The sequence below is a fragment of the Jaculus jaculus genome, chromosome 12, assembly GCF_020740685.1.
Source record: "Jaculus jaculus isolate mJacJac1 chromosome 12, mJacJac1.mat.Y.cur, whole genome shotgun sequence".
NCBI lineage: Eukaryota > Metazoa > Chordata > Mammalia > Rodentia > Dipodidae > Jaculus > Jaculus jaculus.
In genome coordinates this window covers 61,924,603-61,941,345 of record NC_059113.1, presented here as the reverse complement: position 1 = coordinate 61,941,345, position 16,743 = coordinate 61,924,603, and the positions used below count along the sequence as shown (strand labels likewise).

The 16,743-nt window shown below is 51.6% G+C and overlaps 3 protein-coding genes across 16 annotated transcripts in view; 2 read left to right on the top strand and 1 right to left on the bottom strand.

Annotated features, from left to right (window-relative positions):
* Znf668 (zinc finger protein 668) overlaps positions 1-16,743 on the top strand; it is a 704,021-nt gene that overhangs the window by 674,832 nt on the left and 12,446 nt on the right. The window contains exon 1 of one of the 2 annotated variants that reach the window (XM_045131596.1): positions 15,895-16,521. The exons of the other annotated variant lie outside the window; for it this stretch is intronic. The gene's annotated coding sequence lies outside the window, so the exon portion shown is untranslated. Of the gene's footprint in view, positions 1-15,894; positions 16,522-16,743 lie in introns of those variants that run through there. 2 annotated transcript variants of the gene reach the window in all.
* Prss53 (serine protease 53) lies at positions 212-6,447 on the top strand. 6 transcript variants are annotated; one of them, XM_045131602.1, is made up of 10 exons: positions 212-1,450; positions 2,297-2,317; positions 2,391-2,553; positions 2,873-3,138; positions 3,270-3,424; positions 3,562-3,781; positions 4,670-4,820; positions 4,903-5,147; positions 5,226-5,371; positions 5,607-6,447. In XM_045131602.1, exons 1-10 carry the CDS (start codon positions 1,393-1,395, stop codon positions 5,886-5,888), a joined length of 1,707 nt encoding a protein of 568 aa, XP_044987537.1. In that variant the 5' UTR covers positions 212-1,392; the 3' UTR covers positions 5,889-6,447. The 6 variants fall into 6 exon arrangements, with proteins under 6 accessions (XP_044987537.1, XP_044987535.1, XP_044987536.1 ...); XM_045131600.1 differs by having other exon boundaries at positions 212-639; positions 1,274-2,553; XM_045131601.1 differs by having other exon boundaries at positions 212-756; positions 1,274-2,553.
* Positions 2,685-16,742, bottom strand: Znf646 (zinc finger protein 646). Of its 8 annotated transcripts, XM_045131581.1 has the most exons (4): positions 15,236-16,742; positions 14,714-14,791; positions 8,267-13,645; positions 2,685-6,904 (listed from the first exon to the last, which is right to left on the bottom strand). In XM_045131581.1, the coding sequence occupies exons 3-4, from the start codon at positions 13,563-13,565 to the stop codon at positions 6,783-6,785; spliced, it is 5,421 nt and encodes a 1,806-aa protein (XP_044987516.1). In that variant the 5' UTR covers positions 13,566-13,645; positions 14,714-14,791; positions 15,236-16,742; the 3' UTR covers positions 2,685-6,782. The 8 variants fall into 8 exon arrangements, with proteins under 8 accessions (XP_044987516.1, XP_044987517.1, XP_004671066.2 ...); XM_045131582.1 differs by lacking the exon at positions 14,714-14,791; XM_004671009.2 differs by lacking the exon at positions 14,714-14,791 and having other exon boundaries at positions 15,403-16,742.

The following is a 16,743-nucleotide window of genomic DNA, read 5'->3' as shown; positions in this document are numbered from 1 at the left end:
TTTTTTTAAATTATTTTATTGTTTTTTTTTCGATATAGGGTCTCACTGTAGTCCAGCCTGACCTGAGATTCACTAGGTAATCTCAGGGTGGCCTTGAACTCACGGTGATCCTCCTACCTCTGCCTCCTGAGTGCTGGGATTAAAGGCATGTGCCACCATGCCCAGCTTTGTGTGTGTTTATTTTTGTAATCAGTGTAATAATAATAAGACAAATGCATTAACACTGAGCTACATACATCCCCATCTCAGAATCTGAATTTACCTGGGTCATTTGGCTCCAAAATCTTTGCTGCAAACTACTTATTCATGCAAGGTTGTCTTTGTGTTGGGTTCAGATTCCTGAATGGTCTGGGCTGGCCTGAGGAGTTGGAAGGCAAACAGGATGTACCCTAAGTGTTTGTGCTCTTCCCTCCCAAGACTTCCAGCATTTTCAAGGAAGGAGGGCAATACTATGACTATTTTCTGGGAACACAGCAGGCCCAGATATGCTGAGATTTGGCCAAATGTTCATGGCTACCAAGTAGCAAAGAAACCCATCCCTTAACACCTAAACCCTATACATGCTGCCTCTGAAGCAGATCTGAAGAGGAAGAAACCTACCTGGCCTTGGCCTAAAAGACAGCAAAGCTGAAATGAAAGGTGGAATGTAGGGTGGTCTGCCCAATGTTCTCTTCACAGATGATATCTCCATGCTGGGAACAACTTGCCTAGAAGGCAGGCTCTCTTCCACACACACAGTTTGTTTGCTTTTTTAAGGTAGGATCTCACTATAGCCCAGGCTAACCTGGAATTCACTATGTAGTCTCAGGCTGGCCTTGAACTCACAGCGATCCTACCACCTCTGCCTCCTGAGTGCTGGGACTAAAGGTGTGCACCACCACACCTGGCTTTGTGTATGTGTGTGTGTTTTTAATGCAGGATCTTAGTCTAGCCCAGGCTCACCCAAACACATTGGCTTTGGACGCACAGTGATCATCCTGTATATTCTGTATAGCCCAGGCTGGCCTGGAATATGTCCAGATTGGCCTCATTCCCCACTATCCCATCTCTGCCTGTAAGTGCTGGTATCACAGATATCCACTACTACACTGAGCTTCTAAGCAGTTTTATACTCAACAACTTAGACAAGACACAAGTTAATTGTTCAAGGTCACTTGAAGTGAAGGAACTGGGTTTGAACTGGGGCCCTTGGGCCCCTTGATGGAGGCCCAAAGAGGGATCCAGGGTCACACAATCCCAACCCCCAAGCTAAAAGCTGTTAACTTCTTTTTAGCTTAGGAGAAATAACACCTGACTACTACCTGGCAGAGGGTGGAGCTGAGGTGGAGTCAGGGAGACCAGGGTGGCCTCTCTGAGCACCAAGGGACAGGTGCCAGAGTGGCCTGGAGCAGCATGAAGCAAAACTGGGGACCAGAGCTGCTCATCCTGGGAGCTGTGGTCCTCATAGAAGGTAAGATACCCATGTGTGAGGGAGAGTGGCATGGTGGTCTACATTTCAGCAACCTGTAACTTGGTGTGCATGAGGGGCCAGTCTACTTATGGATATCCTCTGGCTTTTCTGGGGCCACTTGTCAAAATAGGTGGGATTTTCTGTCAGGAATCAGTCTGTATCTGCAGTGATTGTAATCGTCTGTGGTCCTGCCTTTGTGTGTATCATGCCCTTGTCAGTGACTTCAAACATGTTCTGGCCCCACTGGCTTAGGTCTGTCTTTTCCCCATGCCAACTTGGCTCTCTGGCTAAATAGACAGTGAACTCAGGATGGGGAAAAGGCAGGAGAGGGACCCTCTGGTAGGTGTTCTGGTGGCCTCTAGGAAGGTGGGCAATCTGGATTGTTAGGATGGGTAAGTAGATCTCACCTCAGGACCCTACCCCACTTGGACATGACATAGTCCTCTAATCCATGCTCTTAGACCTCCACAGCTGAAGAACAATTAAGCTAATACTCTTTACATATATAGGCCACCTCCCTACTCAGTGGTGGGGGCAGGAGTTAGGGGTTCAGAAACCTGGAGGAAAGTTGGCCTGGTCCCAAGGTAAACCCCAGGCCTTGCTCCTCAGGCCTAGGAGTGCTGAGCACAGCTCAGAGAATTAGTGGCTGAGTGTACACTCTGAATGAGCACCAATAAAAGCTGCATTTTGACCTCATATAAATATTTTCATTCTGGGATGGGCTGGTGAGGTAGGCAGTCCTAGGTAAAGACCCAGGACCTGTTCCTCAACTCAATCCCATCCTTCAAACCTGGACCTAGCAGTTAAGGGCACCTCTACATTTTACCTATGTCTTTCTTTTTCCAGGTCTTCAAGAAACTCATCATGGTAAGCTATGGGGACATGGGGCCTGGGGTGAGAGGACAGGGGTCTGCAGACAGCAGGACTCATATCTCCACAGCCTGTGGTCAGCGTGGCCCTGGTCCCCCTGAGCCTCAGGAGGGCAACACAGCACCTAATGAATGGCCTTGGCAGGCCAGCGTGAGGAGGCAGGGAGTGCATATTTGCAGTGGCTCCCTGGTGGCTGAAACCTGGGTCCTTACTGCTGCCCACTGCTTTGAAAAGTGAGTCATGCATGGGGTCAGACAGGGTCTCTGGCTTTGGGGGTGGATCTATTCACAAGCCCAAGACTGTTCCCCACCCCTTGAATAATGTATCATTTATATAAAATGTGTCATGTACCAGGTACATGTTACCAGGTTAATCTTAACCTTTAATGGTAGAAGCTTTACAAATGAGTATGCTGAGACTGAAAGAAGGGAAAGACTATGCTTAAAGGCATGGAGTGGTATCTACTCATCTTCCACCTACCTGTGCTATTTTCAAAGTTGTCACTGTCTCCGCTTGCATTTAGCATTCTGGGCCTTACCCTTCCTATTCCAGGGTGCCTGCAACAGAACTGAGCTCCTGGTCCGTGGTCCTGGGTTCTCTGCAGCAGGAGGAGCTGAGCCCAGGGGCTGAGGAGGTGGGGGTTGCTGCCGTGCAGTTGCCTAAGGCCTATAACCACTACACCCAGGGCTCAGACCTGGCCCTACTCCAGCTCACCCATCCCTCAACCCACACAACCCTCTGCCTGCCCCAACCCACCCATCGCTTCCCCTTTGGATCCTCTTGCTGGGCCACTGGCTGGGATCAGGATACCAGTGATGGTAAGCACTGCAAGACAGAAGCCCAGTCAGGCATTCTTCTTGCTCAGGGAAACACAAGTTCAGCTCCCAACTGTTCTGAACCCCAGTCTCCCTTGCTTCCAAGCCAGACTCAGCTTCTCATCTCTTGCTAGCTCCCAGGACCCTACGGAATTTGCGCCTGCGTCTCATCAGTCGCCCCACATGTAACTGTCTATACAACCGCCTGCACCAGCGGCTACTGGCCAGCCCAGCCAGGCCTGGGATGCTGTGTGGGGGTGCCCAGCCTGGGGTGCAGGGACCCTGCCAGGTGTGATGGGGAGCAGAGGAAGGGAAGATCTGGTTTTGGGCTGAGGGCTCAATTCAGACAAGGGTGGCAGTGCTACAGCCAGAGTGTGTTTGGCCAGGGCTAGGGCTCATGTCTTTGGCTCTCTTGCGTGGCCCCAGGGGGATTCTGGTGGCCCTGTGTTGTGCCGTGAACCTGATGGACACTGGGTCCAAGTTGGGATCATCAGCTTCACATCAAGATGTGCCCAAGAGGACACCCCTGTGCTGCTGACTGATATGACTGCTCACAGCTCCTGGCTGCAGTCCCGAGCTCAGGGGGCAGCTTTCCTGGTCCAGGATCCAGGGATTATGGAGACCAGTGATGAGGACAGCTGTGTAGGTATGAAGAGGGAGTATAGGGGTGGAGTGTGTGGAGATGTCAAGTCTGCACGAGGACTTCTGGGTAGTGATGGAAGCTACAGGGAAGCAAACTAGCTCAAATACTGCTTGCTAAAGGTTGTTTTAAGGCCCTGTCTGCCTCTGTGATGGATACTGCCCACTGGGGCTGAGGGGTAGATACTTCAAAGCTTTACAAATTTGGGTTCATGAAAGAATATCTTTGAGACCTGACTGGTTTTGGGGGAAAAAACTGCAAATTCCCAGGCAGAAACCTAATGAAATGAGACAAAGCAAGGCTCCCACTCAATTCTGGCATTAAGAAACTGAATGCCACGGGGCATGGTGGCACATGCCTTTAATCCCAGCACTTGGGAGGCAGAGGTAGGAGGATCACCCTGAGCTCGAGGGCAGCCTGAGACTACATAGTGAATTCCAGGTCAGCCTGAGCTAGACTTAGATCCTCCTTGAAAAACCAAAAAGATAGAAACTGAATGCAAATTGCATGCAAAATCATTCCTGGGAAGGAAGCTAGTTCTGGATGTTCAGAGAGGCACTTGTGAGCTAGGCATTCTGGAGCCAGTCCAGGTCTGAAGAAATGCAGGTGGGTGGGGTGAAGGAAGTGGATCAGAGACTTTCTAAAAGGCTGGGGCAGTGTTGTTAAGACCATCTCGGTTTAAATGTAGGCCTGACTGGAATACAACTTGGCTACTTGCTTTTGGTTAGAGAGCTATGCAATTTAATCTATATGGTAATAAGACTTTGGTAATGAGTAATAAAAGTCAACTTAGACAAGGACATTAGATTTGTTAGCATATAGGAAGCACTAAGCATAGGGCCTGGTATAAAATGAGCACCTAACAATTCAGGTGATGTAATTTACCTGTTTCAGCATGCGGCTCCTTGAGGAGTGAAGGACCCCAGACAGGAGGCCTCTCCCCATGGCCCTGGGATGTCAGGCTGAAATACCAAGGGAGGCTGGCCTGTGGTGGAGCCCTGGTGTCAGAGGGGGTGGTGCTGGCTGCTGCTCATTGTTTCATCGGGTGAGCCCTAGGTCCCTCTCCTTTATGCCCTTTGCCCTAGTCTTGTCACTCGGTGCTATCTAACAATGCTGCCTCTAAACAGGCGCCAGACCCTGGAAGAATGGCGTGTAGGACTGGGTGCTGGACCAGAGGAACAGAGCCTGAAGCAACTCATTCTTCATGGGGCCTACACCCACCCAGAGGGTGGCTATGATATAGCACTATTGCTGCTGGCTCAGCCTGTGGCACTGGGCCCTAGCATAAGGCCCCTTTGCTTGCCTTATGCTGACCATCACCTGCCTGATGGTGAACATGGCTGGGTTTTGGGGTTGGCCCACCAAGGAGCAGGTATGTAGGACAAGGCCACCTGCCACTGTCCATTCAGCTTGAAGGCCACTGGGGAAGCTGGGTGTCTTTGCCTTTCAGGTATCAGCTACCCCCAGGCAGTGCCTGTGACACTCCTGGGACCAATGGCCTGTAACCGGCTACATGCAGCTGCTGGAGGTGATGGTGTTCCCATTCTGCCCGGGATGGTATGTGCCAGTGTTGTGGGTGAGCTACCACCCTGTGAGGTGAGTTCATTTCCCAAACCCTACCCAGAAGATCCCTAGCATTCTCTCAATACAACAGTTCATGAGCAAACTTTCTGCCAGGCTTGCCTGCTAGCCCTCTCTCTTACCTGAAACTAACCCTTTCTGCTAGCTGCCCTCAACCCGCCCAAGTTTCAGCTCCCACAGCCTAGTTCCTTCCACCTCCTGGAGGGGCCCAAGAGGAAAGGAAGTCATCCAATGTCACCTCCCCTGACAGGGCCTGTCTGGGGCACCACTGGTACATGAGATTAGGGGTACATGGTTCCTGGCTGGACTGCACAGCTTTGGAGACACCTGCCAAGGCCCTGCAAGGCCTGCAGCTTTTGCAGCACTCCCTGCCTATGAGGACTGGGTTAGCAATTTGGACTGGCAGGTCTACTTTGCTGAAGAGCCAGAACCTGAGGCTGAAAGCTGCCTAGCCAATTCAAGTATGTGTTCCTGGGGCAACCCTGCTCACTCTCTCTCCACTTCTCTCCAACTATGGACAGTGCTGCTCTGACCTGTGTCTACCTGCCTAAGGTGGATAGCAGCAGGGGACAGACCTACATAGGCTATAGGGAGAAGTCCTGACCTCTTTGAGTTTCAATTTTCCCATAGACCACAGGGGCCAAGATGGATTCTGCTCCTTCAAGGGCAGTTGCAAAGCAGAGGATGGGGCCAACCTCACCCTTATTCCTGTTCTTGACAGGCCAACCAGCCAGCTGTCGACTGTTGACTCTATAGTTTACTCACAGGACGCCAGAAAAGTGAAGCAACTTCCATGTCAACACCCCTGCCCTTCTCCTCCCTGTCTTGTGGTTCTTAACCCTGGGGTAGGCCCACCAGCTTGTTTGGCTGGGAAGAAGCCTGCCATAGGCCAGAAGCTACCCTGAATGCCCACCCTGCAGGACAGGGATGTCACTCATGGATGCTCCCACGCAGCAATTCTCCCTAACAGAGGTGTCCCTAGCTCTCCCTATCCTCCATCCCTCAGACACAAGCACACCAGCCACCTGTTGTGAATTTTGGGGGAGAAGGAAGCAATTTTTTTTAAAACTTAAATAAATTGTTACAAAATAGATTTTAAAAAATAAGTTACAAACTGTAGCAAAAGGCTGCTCTTCCACAGGCAACTATTTCACCTGTGGTGCTCTCTGAATCTGCCTCCCCCTGAACCTGCCAGTGAGGGTGGCCCTGGACAGTATGTGACAAAGGCTGGGAAAGGAGGTCCTTCCAGAACAGGTACATGAGGACTATCCCATGTCCATTTTGGGAAAGAAGTCAGGTCAGGGTCCCTTTAGTGAGGAGATGAGAGAGGTGGGGATGCCCAAGCTACTCCTGAGTAAAATGTGGAGATCAAGTCCCTCTTTGCCTACAGCAACCTCTCCAACATACTATTCTTTGGAGACAAAGTTCAGGGGGAGAAGCTGATGTCTGCAGGCCACTGGGGTGAAGGGTCCAGGAGCGAGGCTGGAGGAGTAGGTGGAAGGGGCAAAGATGAGTCCTCTCTGCCAGTTGCTGGTGCCACTGAGGCTCCTAGGAAGAGGAGAGGAGGTCACTGGTTGAGGGGGAAGAACCAACCTCTCCAACTTTGCAGGTCACCCTCCACCCACATGGTCCTCCTAGGAGGCACACTGAGTACAAGAGGCTGGGATATACAGCTTAGTAATAGAGCACTTACCTAGCATATATGAAGCCCTGGGTTCTGTGCCCAGCAACACACACACCCTCAGGAACCTTACATCTCCCCAATTATTTCCTCAGCCATGACTAATTGGTTTCTCACTCATTTCCCTTAAAGTTACAAGAAATCTTTTATCCTGAGCGCCATTCCTTCAGTTTTCAGGGACCTTCTATCATCCACCATCCTCTCCTTCTCTGACAAGCTCTGGTCAAGGGCTTCTCAGTTTGCAAAAAAAAAAAAAAAAAAAAAAAAAAAAAAAGCACTCTTGGTGGCCAATAGATGTAATGGGTCCTTCTTTCTAGAAGTACAGCATGAACTCACAGCTTATTGAGGAAACAGGCTGTCCCATCCTTTGATGGGCTGGGTGGGGGCCAATCTACACTGAGATCTGCTCTGACAGAGAATGAGAGATAGGGGTTAATAACTGGTGTTGCTCAGCTGGACTTGGCTTCAAAGGAATAATTATCTGTGACTCAGTCCTTCAGTTCAGTGTGTGTGGGTGCGTGGGGGAGGGGGAGATGCTGGCAGAGAGGGAGATTTGGTTGGATCCTAAAAAGCTCTATTGCAGAGGGAGAAAGAGCTGTGGGGCAATAATCATAGGAAAAGACCAGAAGTCTCATTTCCAAGAAAAAAGGAGCAAAGACAAACTATAAGGGAAAAGGAACAAGGGAATACTGACCAGTGACACAGTTTCCACTAAGTCAGCAATGAAAGAATAAAGCAACCCAGGTGGAGGTCACCACCTACCCAGGATCCACCCTACTGTTATGCCTCCTTGCCCATTCCAAGAAAGCTCTGAACCTAAACACAACCAATGGCTTCATCTCTTCTGGAAATCATTAGCTGAATCAGGAGAGTTTCCTGATGTGGCAGCCAAATGACATCCAGCTATCTGCCCCCCCCCCACACAACTGAAAAAGGCCATTCTCCCTTGGCTACAAGAGGAGTCCATACAGCTGCCTCTGCCCCTTACACTGCCCAACCCACCAATGTACATTTTTCCTGGTCCAGGATTCAGATCTCAGCAGCTTAAAATTCTTAATTGTATGTCTCTCCATGTCCAGGTCCTCTGCCACCTCTTGGACTCCATGTGTCCCTTGCCTCTCAATCCTTGCTTTCCTCACCTACCCTGGATTCCAATTTCTCTTTCCATTTTACGCCCACCTCCTTCTGGGATTCCACAATTCTCTGCCCAGCCCATTCATCCCTCATACCAGAGCTAGTCACTGTCCACTCCTGGTGCTGCTGCTTCTGGTGTTGTAGGAAGTTGATTCGGCGGCGGAAGTGGCGAGGACAATGGGGGCAAGTGAAAGGCCCCTCCTGGCGTGCATGGACCCGCTCATGGCCCTGCAGCCTGGCAGCTGTTCGGAAAGCCTTGCCACAGACACTGCAACAGTAGCGTTTGGGATCTGTATGGGTCCTGCCATGGTTCTTGAGAGCCAACAGATTGGGTAGAAGTTTGGGACACAGGGAGCAGGGGTAGAGGCCAGTGGTGTGGGCCTTCTGGTGGTTCAGCAGGCTGCCAGCATGGCGATAGGAACGCCCACACTGAGCACAGCGGAAGGGCCGTTCCTCGTTTTTACATGCTGTGGTATTTACTCCTTGCCCTCCACTGGCTGGCTCACCATTCTCTTCTGAAGCTCTGAGAGGCTCTGATGGGGTTTCCTGAGCTTCCTCTGGACCAGAGAGACCCATCTTATCTTCCACACTCCCAGTTTGGAAACCTTGGACCTTCTCTATTTGATGCAACACTTGACTATGGTCCCCAGCATGAGTTTGCAGGTGTGTGACCAGTTCATAGTGGGACTGAAAAGCCTTGCCACAATTAGGGCAAGCAAAAGTCTGGGATGTCATGTGGTGGTGGCCCTCAGTGGTCACAGGATTCAAGGACTCCTTGGAGCAGAGTAGGCAGTAGTGGCAATCCGGCTTGTGAATGTTGGAATTCAAGAGGCTACCTGGCTGGCAACATGTTTTGCCACACTGGCTGCAGTGAAAGTACTGACTCTCTGACTGGAGCTGAGAGCTGCTGCCACCTCCATTGTCCCAGCTATCAATGTAGCTCAAAACAGAACCACTAGACTGGCTGTTGGAAAGGTGACAAGGATTGCTGGGGACACTGTCTTCCAACTTGTCTTCTGCAGTTAAATGCTCTACCCCTGAGCTATACCCCCTCAACTTGTCTTCTGGCTTGGTTAATACTTGATCCTGAGGAACCCAGCCACCGCTGTGATTCACTGGTCCCCCCTCTTCTTGCCACCCATCTACCTTCCCCACCCCCCAATTTGAACCTACAGCTCTGTTGGGGCTCTGACTGGGCTCCAACTGGGGAACTGATTCAACACCAACTGGTCTGCTCTCTAGTTTCTGGTTGTCAGCCTGATTCCTCTCACTGCCCTCTGTGCCATGTGGGCTTCCCTGGAGACTGGCCAGCTCGAGTTTGGTCTCCCTATGCTCCTGCAGATGCCGCTCCAAAGATCCCCTGCCAGGAAAGCCTTGGCTACAGAGGGTACAGCGCACTGGTGCCCACCGGGAACGTCCTGCTCGCCGCCTCCGACTGTCAGAATGCAGTCTCTGATGGTCCTTCAGGGCCATGCGGTTAAAATAGGTCTTGGGACAGGAGGGACAGCTGTACTGGCCCGTTTCATGACTGTGCCGGTGGTTCAGGAGGCTGCCGGCATGGCGGTAGGTCCGGCCACACTGCCCGCACCGGAAGGGCCGATCATCCCGAATCTGCTTTTGGTTGTTCTCCCCCCGTCGTTCTGTGTGGACCCGCTGGTGGCTAGCTAGCTGCTTCCGCAGGCGAAAGGCTTTTCCACATTCACTGCAGCGGAAACGCCGAGGGTCTGCATGGATGCGTCGATGGTTCTTAAGGGACATGAGGTTTGAGAATCCCTTGGAGCAGGCCTGGCAGCCAAAGTGGCCAGTCTGATGGCTCTGCCTGTGATTGATTAGGCTGCCTGCGTGCTTATAGGAACGGCCACACACCTCACAGCTGAAGGGTCGCTCAGAACTAGCCTCAGTCTGACAGCCTTTCTCTGCTGTCTCCAACCTCTGCTCCAGGTCCTCCCCTTTCACAGTGGTCTCTTCCCAAACCTCTTCTTTCACCTTTGCTACCTCCCCCAGGGGATCCACTTTAAATTCTTCTTGGAGTTGCCCCACTCCTGCTTGTTCCAGCCCCTCCTCTACCACATTCTGAGGCTCATTGCTGCCTCCTGCCTCTGGGATGGGCCCTACTTGGGGCTCTGAGCCTTTGCAGCGAGGGTGGTTCCGCAGATGATTCCGGTAGGCAGCCAGGTTGGGGTAGCAGCGAGAACAGACAGGGCAGGTGAAGTCTCCAGTCTGGTGAATCTTGCGGTGGTTCACCAGGCTGCCTCCATGGCGGTAGGTCTTGCCACACTGATTGCAACGGAAGGGGCGAGGGTGGGGCTTGAGAAAAGTTTCACCAACTTGCATGCAAAGGCTGTCTCCAATTGTACTACCTACTCCTTCTTCAGACTTTGTGTCTCTACCCTCTTCAGAGACAGAAGTCACCGTGCCCTCAAAAGCACTATCTGCAACTATTTCCATGGCATCACCTGATGCTTCCAAGTAACTAGGAGCCTCATCTGTGGTCTTGCTGGAATTTTGACTTTGGTGGTGACGTTCCAGGCTCCCCAAGTCATCATAAGTCTGGCCACAGCAGCCACAAATATGCCCATAACCTGCTCCATCCAGTGCCTCCACCTCCCGCTGCAGCTGATTCAGCAGCTCTGCTTCTGAGACCTGCAGGGGAGGGCTATGGGTGGAGACTGCTTCTGTTCCCCCTTCTTCTTCCCCTTCCTCCTCTGAACACTCAGTCATGCCTGCAGCTCTGTGAGCCTGGCGTAAGTGAAGCTTATAGCCAGCACGCCCAGGGAAGATCATACCACACAGGCAGCAGAGGAAAGGCTTTGCTGAGGCTGCCTCCCCTGGTTTGTGGGTCTGGAAGTGACTGCGCAGGGCAGGCAAAGAGTCAAACTCCTTTGGACAGAGAGAGCACTGATAGATGCCTGGTTGATGGCAGGGCCTATGGCTCAGCAGGCCAGTGACATGGGGAAAAGAATGGCCACAATCGTAGCAGGTATGAGCATCTTCAGCCTTCCAGTCAGTAGCAGTTTCAGCAGGGTGGGAAGAGGAGGTGGGTTGGCAAGTAGCTGGTTTCTGGTCACTGTCCACCTCATGGAGACTATCACAAAAACGAATCTCACCATTTTCCTCATCACCTAGGAAGCTGTCAAGTAAACAGGCCTCCTTCCTTTCTAGTCCTTTCTCAGTGCCTCTGCTCTCTGTATCACCCTGGAAACAGGACTCGTCCCTCTCAAGTTCACATTTGTTGCTTCCATATGCAGTCTGCAAACAGTTCCCATGACTTTCCAAGGTGCCTTCAGTCACACAAGGACTTTCTCCTGAAGGGTTTTGGGAAGAATCCAGGCCCTCATTATCTTCTAACTTTGCAGCCCAGGACAGCCCAGGTTTCAGTTTGGCCTCTTCTCCACCAGTATTGCCAGTCCACTTCTGATGCCTGCTCCACCGCCGACTATGACGTCGCAAATGGCTCTTCATGGCAGCCATGGTGTGGAAATGCTTGGCACAGGTCCCACAACTGAAATCCCCTGTCTGGTGGGTCTGCCTGTGGTTGATAAGGCTACCTGAGTGGCGATAGCTTTTTCCACAATCGCGACAGGCAAATGCTCTAGGAGGTGATGCTGTGGTCTCTGTCTTATTTCCCCCTTCTCCTGCCCTGTGGGTCAGGCCATGACGTTCAAGACTCTCAGGATCTTCAAAGAACATCTCACAGATGCTACATCTCTGTGGTGCTATTGTACCTACTGGGGTATTACTGGTGGCCTCCTCTTCATGTTTGTACCCATGCCCCTCATCTGTGTGGTGTGCAGCTTCTGTTCCCACTGGGTCAGGTGGCAGATCCTCCTTGATATGGCAGGGAGAACCCTCAGTCCCCGGGTCTGTATTTCGGCAAGCATTCTTACAATGTGTCTGCACATGGTTTCGCAGGGCCATGAGGTTGGGGTACTTGCAGGGACAGAGTGAGCACTGGTATTCTCCTGTCTGATGGCTGTGGCGGTGGTTCACCAAGCTCCCCTTGTGGCGGTAGGCCCGACCACACTCATTGCACTTATAGGGGCGATGGTCCAGGGTGGTAGAGGGGAGCTCCTCTTCTTTATGGGTGGTCTTGGCCAACATCAGGGGAGCTGGTGGCTCTGATGACTGCCCATCTTCCTCGGCTCCTTGCCGGGGTCTGTGATGAGCTCGAACATGATTTTTTAGAGCAGCTGCATTGAACAACTGTTTAGAACAGACTGAGCAAGGGTAGATTCCTATTTGGTGGCTCTTTCGATGGTTAATGAGGCTCCCAGCATGGCGGTAAGTACGGCCACAGTCCCCACAACAGAAAGGCCGGTACTCCTCCATGCTACCTTCTAGCTCCCCAGAGCCATTCAGCATGTGTGTTTTAGGTAATTGGTCCCAACTCCTCTCATCTGTGTGCCCGTTGGTAGTGGGCATCTCTCTCTCTTCCCATGGCCTCTCCTGCCTTTCTACCTCATGAGATTGCTGATGTTCTAGCAGATCCCGGGGGAGCCGGAAGGCACGAGGGCAATGGGGACAGTGGTAAGGCCGATATTGGGCATGGAGTCGAGAGTGGTTCTTCAGAGCCATAAGGTTAGAGAACTCCTTAAAGCAGATGGCACAAGGGTAGATACCCAAGGTATGGCTCTGGCGGTGGTTGGTGAGGCTCCCAGCATGCTTGTACGTCTTGCCACATTGGCTGCACTTGTACCTTCGCTCCTCTTCTGCAGGAGGGGAATGAGTAGATTCCTGACCCTCTGTGAAGTTCACTACTGATTCAGCCAAATACTGTTCCAAATTGCTAAGGAGGCTGCTGACGGGAGCAGGAAGAGGCTGGGCTGGGGCAGAGTCAGTGGTGAGCCCCTGTTGCTTTCCACCTGCCTCAGGACCTGGATGGCTTTCTAAGACTTGTCTTTGTCTTTTGGGTGTATCTTCCCAAGGGCCTGAAGCTGCCCTGAACTCAGCTCCAGATTCACATTTGGGTATCTCTCCTGCATGCTTTGTCTTATTTTGCTGCCCTTCCCCAGGGCCAAGCCTGTGAGACATTGTCTCACTCTGCATGTGGGGAGTGATTTCCTTGGGGGGTAAAGGCCTGCTTCTGCGGCGGCCTTCAGGAACATGAGTCCTCATGTGGCTCTTGAGAGCCATGGGATTGGTAAAGTCCTTGCCACAGATGGTACAGGGGAACAGGCCAGTCTCATGGGTCCGGCGGTGGTTGACCAAGCTCCCTGGGTGACGGTAGCAACGCCCACATTGCTGACAGCGGTAAGGGCGAGGAATACTGTCAGCCTCCTCACTGTCCTGTTTGGGAGAGAGATGGAGCAGTTCTCGGTGCTGTGACAATTCTGGGAGGCTAGGAAAGTGGCACTGACAGTCTGAGCAGCTGAATGAGAGGGGTGTGTCCTCCATGGAGCAATGTGGCAGAAATTGGATGGTCAGGAGGAATAGACAGCTTGTATCAGCATCTTCCTTTGGTAGAGGGCCAAGGCCTAGGAAGAGCGGGCAGTGGTCAAAAGGAAAGCCTGAGTTGACTTTGCTTTTTGCTCTAGGAGCAACAAACTCAGCAAAGGTAACTGAGAAGTTCCCTAACCATCAATACCTAAGGACCTGCTTTCTAACCATCATTAGAAATCTCACTAGACAGAAACTTCCCAAATTCTTTTTTTTTAATTAGAATTTTTTTTTTTTTTTTGAGGTAGGGTTTTGCTCTAGCCCAGGCTGCCCTGGAAATCACTATGTAGTCTCAGGGTGGCCTCAAACTCATGGCGATCCTCCTATCTCTGCCTCCTGAGTGCTGGGATTAAAGGTGTGCGCCACCACGCCTGGCTGAAGTAGGGTCTTACTCTAGCTCAGGCCTACCTGGAATTTACTATGTAGTCTCAGAGTGGCCTCAAATTCTGAGCAAACATCCTATCTCTGCCTCAGAGTGCTGGGATTAAAGGTATAGGCCACCACATCCAGCTACTGTTTTTTGTTTTTGTTTTTTTTTTGACCAGGGTCCCACTTTCACCCAGGCTGACCTGGAACTCCTTCTGTGGTCCAGGCTGGACTTGAACTCACTGTAATCCACCTACTTCAGCCTCCCCAGTATGGGAGTTAAAGGTGTGCCCCTCCTCACCCAGAATCCAAATTCTTAAAAAAGGTTCTTTCTAGGCTTAAAAGACAGTCAGGGATGTCCAACTATTTGACACTGTGACATGGCATTGTCATCTACAAATGTGTTGTGCCATATTCATAGCTATCTTGGGATGCATGCAGCCTGCAGGAGGCAAGCCAAACACACCTGGGTAGCCATCTCTAGAAGTACAGATAAGGAAACAAAGTCTGAAGAGATCTAACTTACTTCTGATTGCAGACCTACTTTGTTTTTCAGACCACATCCAGTAAGATCTTATGTTCCTAATCCTCTGTTCTAATTCTAAAACTAACAAAAACCTGTGACATCTTAAAAGGAAACCATACCTATTCCTAGGTTTTTTGTTTTGAGACAAGGCTGTAAGCCAGGCTGACTAGGAATGTAGCTGAGGCTGGCCTTGAACTCATGACAGTCTTCCTACCTCAGGCTCCCAGTGCTGAGATTACAAGAGTAAGCCACCATGCCCAGCCAGGCTTTGCAACAAAAGAAATAGAACAGCCTGAAAACACAGAAAAAAGTAGTTACTTTCTCTAGCTGATAGCTGCAGGTATACAGGGTAGCTAGCAGTTCATTTGAAAGGGGTGGCTTTCCCCTCTATTCCACTAGCCTGTTTTCAGTGTCACACTCCTTTCTAAAACAATGTGTAGGGCACTTCATTTACCTACTTCTCTTGAACGGAAATTATCTTCCAATCTGAATGTCCAATCCCGTTTCATGTTGGTATTTATTTCATTTCATCCCCTACCGTTTTTTATTCCACATTTGGCTTACCTTACTGTCACCATCATTTCTCATTTTCTCTCCTACTATCTCTCTTAATACTGATAGTAACTCATGCTGAGCATCACGAAGTGCCAAGTAGCACTGTAAGTAAATCATGTCTGTCACTAAATTCTCACAATCCTGCAATGCCTCCATCACCCCTGTTCACACATGAACAAACCTAATGACAAAGGCAGTCTTCATTCCAAAGTCCTTGATTTCCTAGTAGCAGCCCTTCATGCCTCCCACATCTGAGCTTTCGCCGACTCTTGAGTCCCATGGGACCCCAATACAACTCCTATTTCCGACTCTAACCCTTCTCACTGACCCTGGCCCCAGAATACTCACCTAGTCCCCCTTCCCTATTAAGCCACTAACAGGGTCTTCTTAACGTAACTCCTCTCTCCTGCCAATTTCCTTCCAGGACCCCTACCTCTCACCAGCAGCCCCTTCTGGTTCCCGCCGCGGGCGCGTCCGTTGGGGAGCGCGAACGGGAGCGCGCCTGCGCACTGGGACCCTTCACCTAACTGCAGTCGCGCTCCCTGAGGTGCGCCCGCGCTCCCACACACGCACACTCGGCCAGGGTTCCCGGGAGTGGTAGAGGAGGGGAAAAGGGACTGAAGAAGGGGAAAGGGGAAAGAGGTAGAGGGGACAGGGAACAGCTATTCTACCCCAAGCTCCGAGGATACTTCCTATTGTTAGTAGGAAACAGGAAGTGTCCTAGGTGCAAAAGCTTCCCCCGGAAACTTCCGCCTTGCTAACACTTCCTGTCCCTCCTGCAAACATCCGTCCTACAACACACTGTTCCGGCAATAGGTTGTGGGTAGGCACAACTCTCGTTTACGTTGGTGATGGTTTGAGGCAGCGTTGCATTAAGTATCACAGACTGTCCGCGGCACTCCTCCTGCTTCAGCCTTCCGAGTGCTTGGAAGTAAAAGCGTGGGTCCCATGCTCTGCAGTGGGAGCAACCCTGGCTCCGCCCATGCAGGTCACAGCACCGTCTTTACGTACTAGCGTAAGCCACATTTCCGTCCCCAACTACTAAAGTCGTTCCGGTGAATATTAAGCGCAGAAGGGAGGGGGATGGTGCATTTCGGGCCATATTATATTGGTGACACTTTTCAAGAGGCCCCCTGCAAGACTTCCAAAGGCCGCCGGGAGAATCTTCATTAACGTGGAATATAAACGGGCCTAGGAGGCGCTTCTGGTCATCTGGCGGCTGGATGCCATCTATCTGCCTGACGTTACTGCTCGCAAGCTATTTCCTGACTCCAGGAGGCTTGGAGGTGTTCGTAGAGCTTTTCCTTTCCCTACACCGGAGAGCTCCCTTCCACTTCCGCTGGCTCGCGGCCCCGCCTCCCCTGGCCCCCGCAGGGTCCTAGCGCCTACCCGCTCCGGCAGGTTCCGGAGCTCCGTCAGTCCTGGGGGCCCATGCCGACGCTACGGAACGATCCCAAGTCTGACTAGGTAAGAGACGACTGCAGGAAATGGTAAGGGCCCCGACAGCCTTTGCATGGACACGACCTCAGCTGGACTCAGTTTCCCCATGGGCGCCGAGGGACGACTGAGTTGGCCCGGAGTGAGCCGCGCGGGCGGGGCGAGCAGGGAGAGGCTCCCGGACCAGCAGGTCCTAGAACCCGCCGGTCAGCTGCTGTGGACGCCTAGGCTCTCCAGATAGGATTGTCGGCC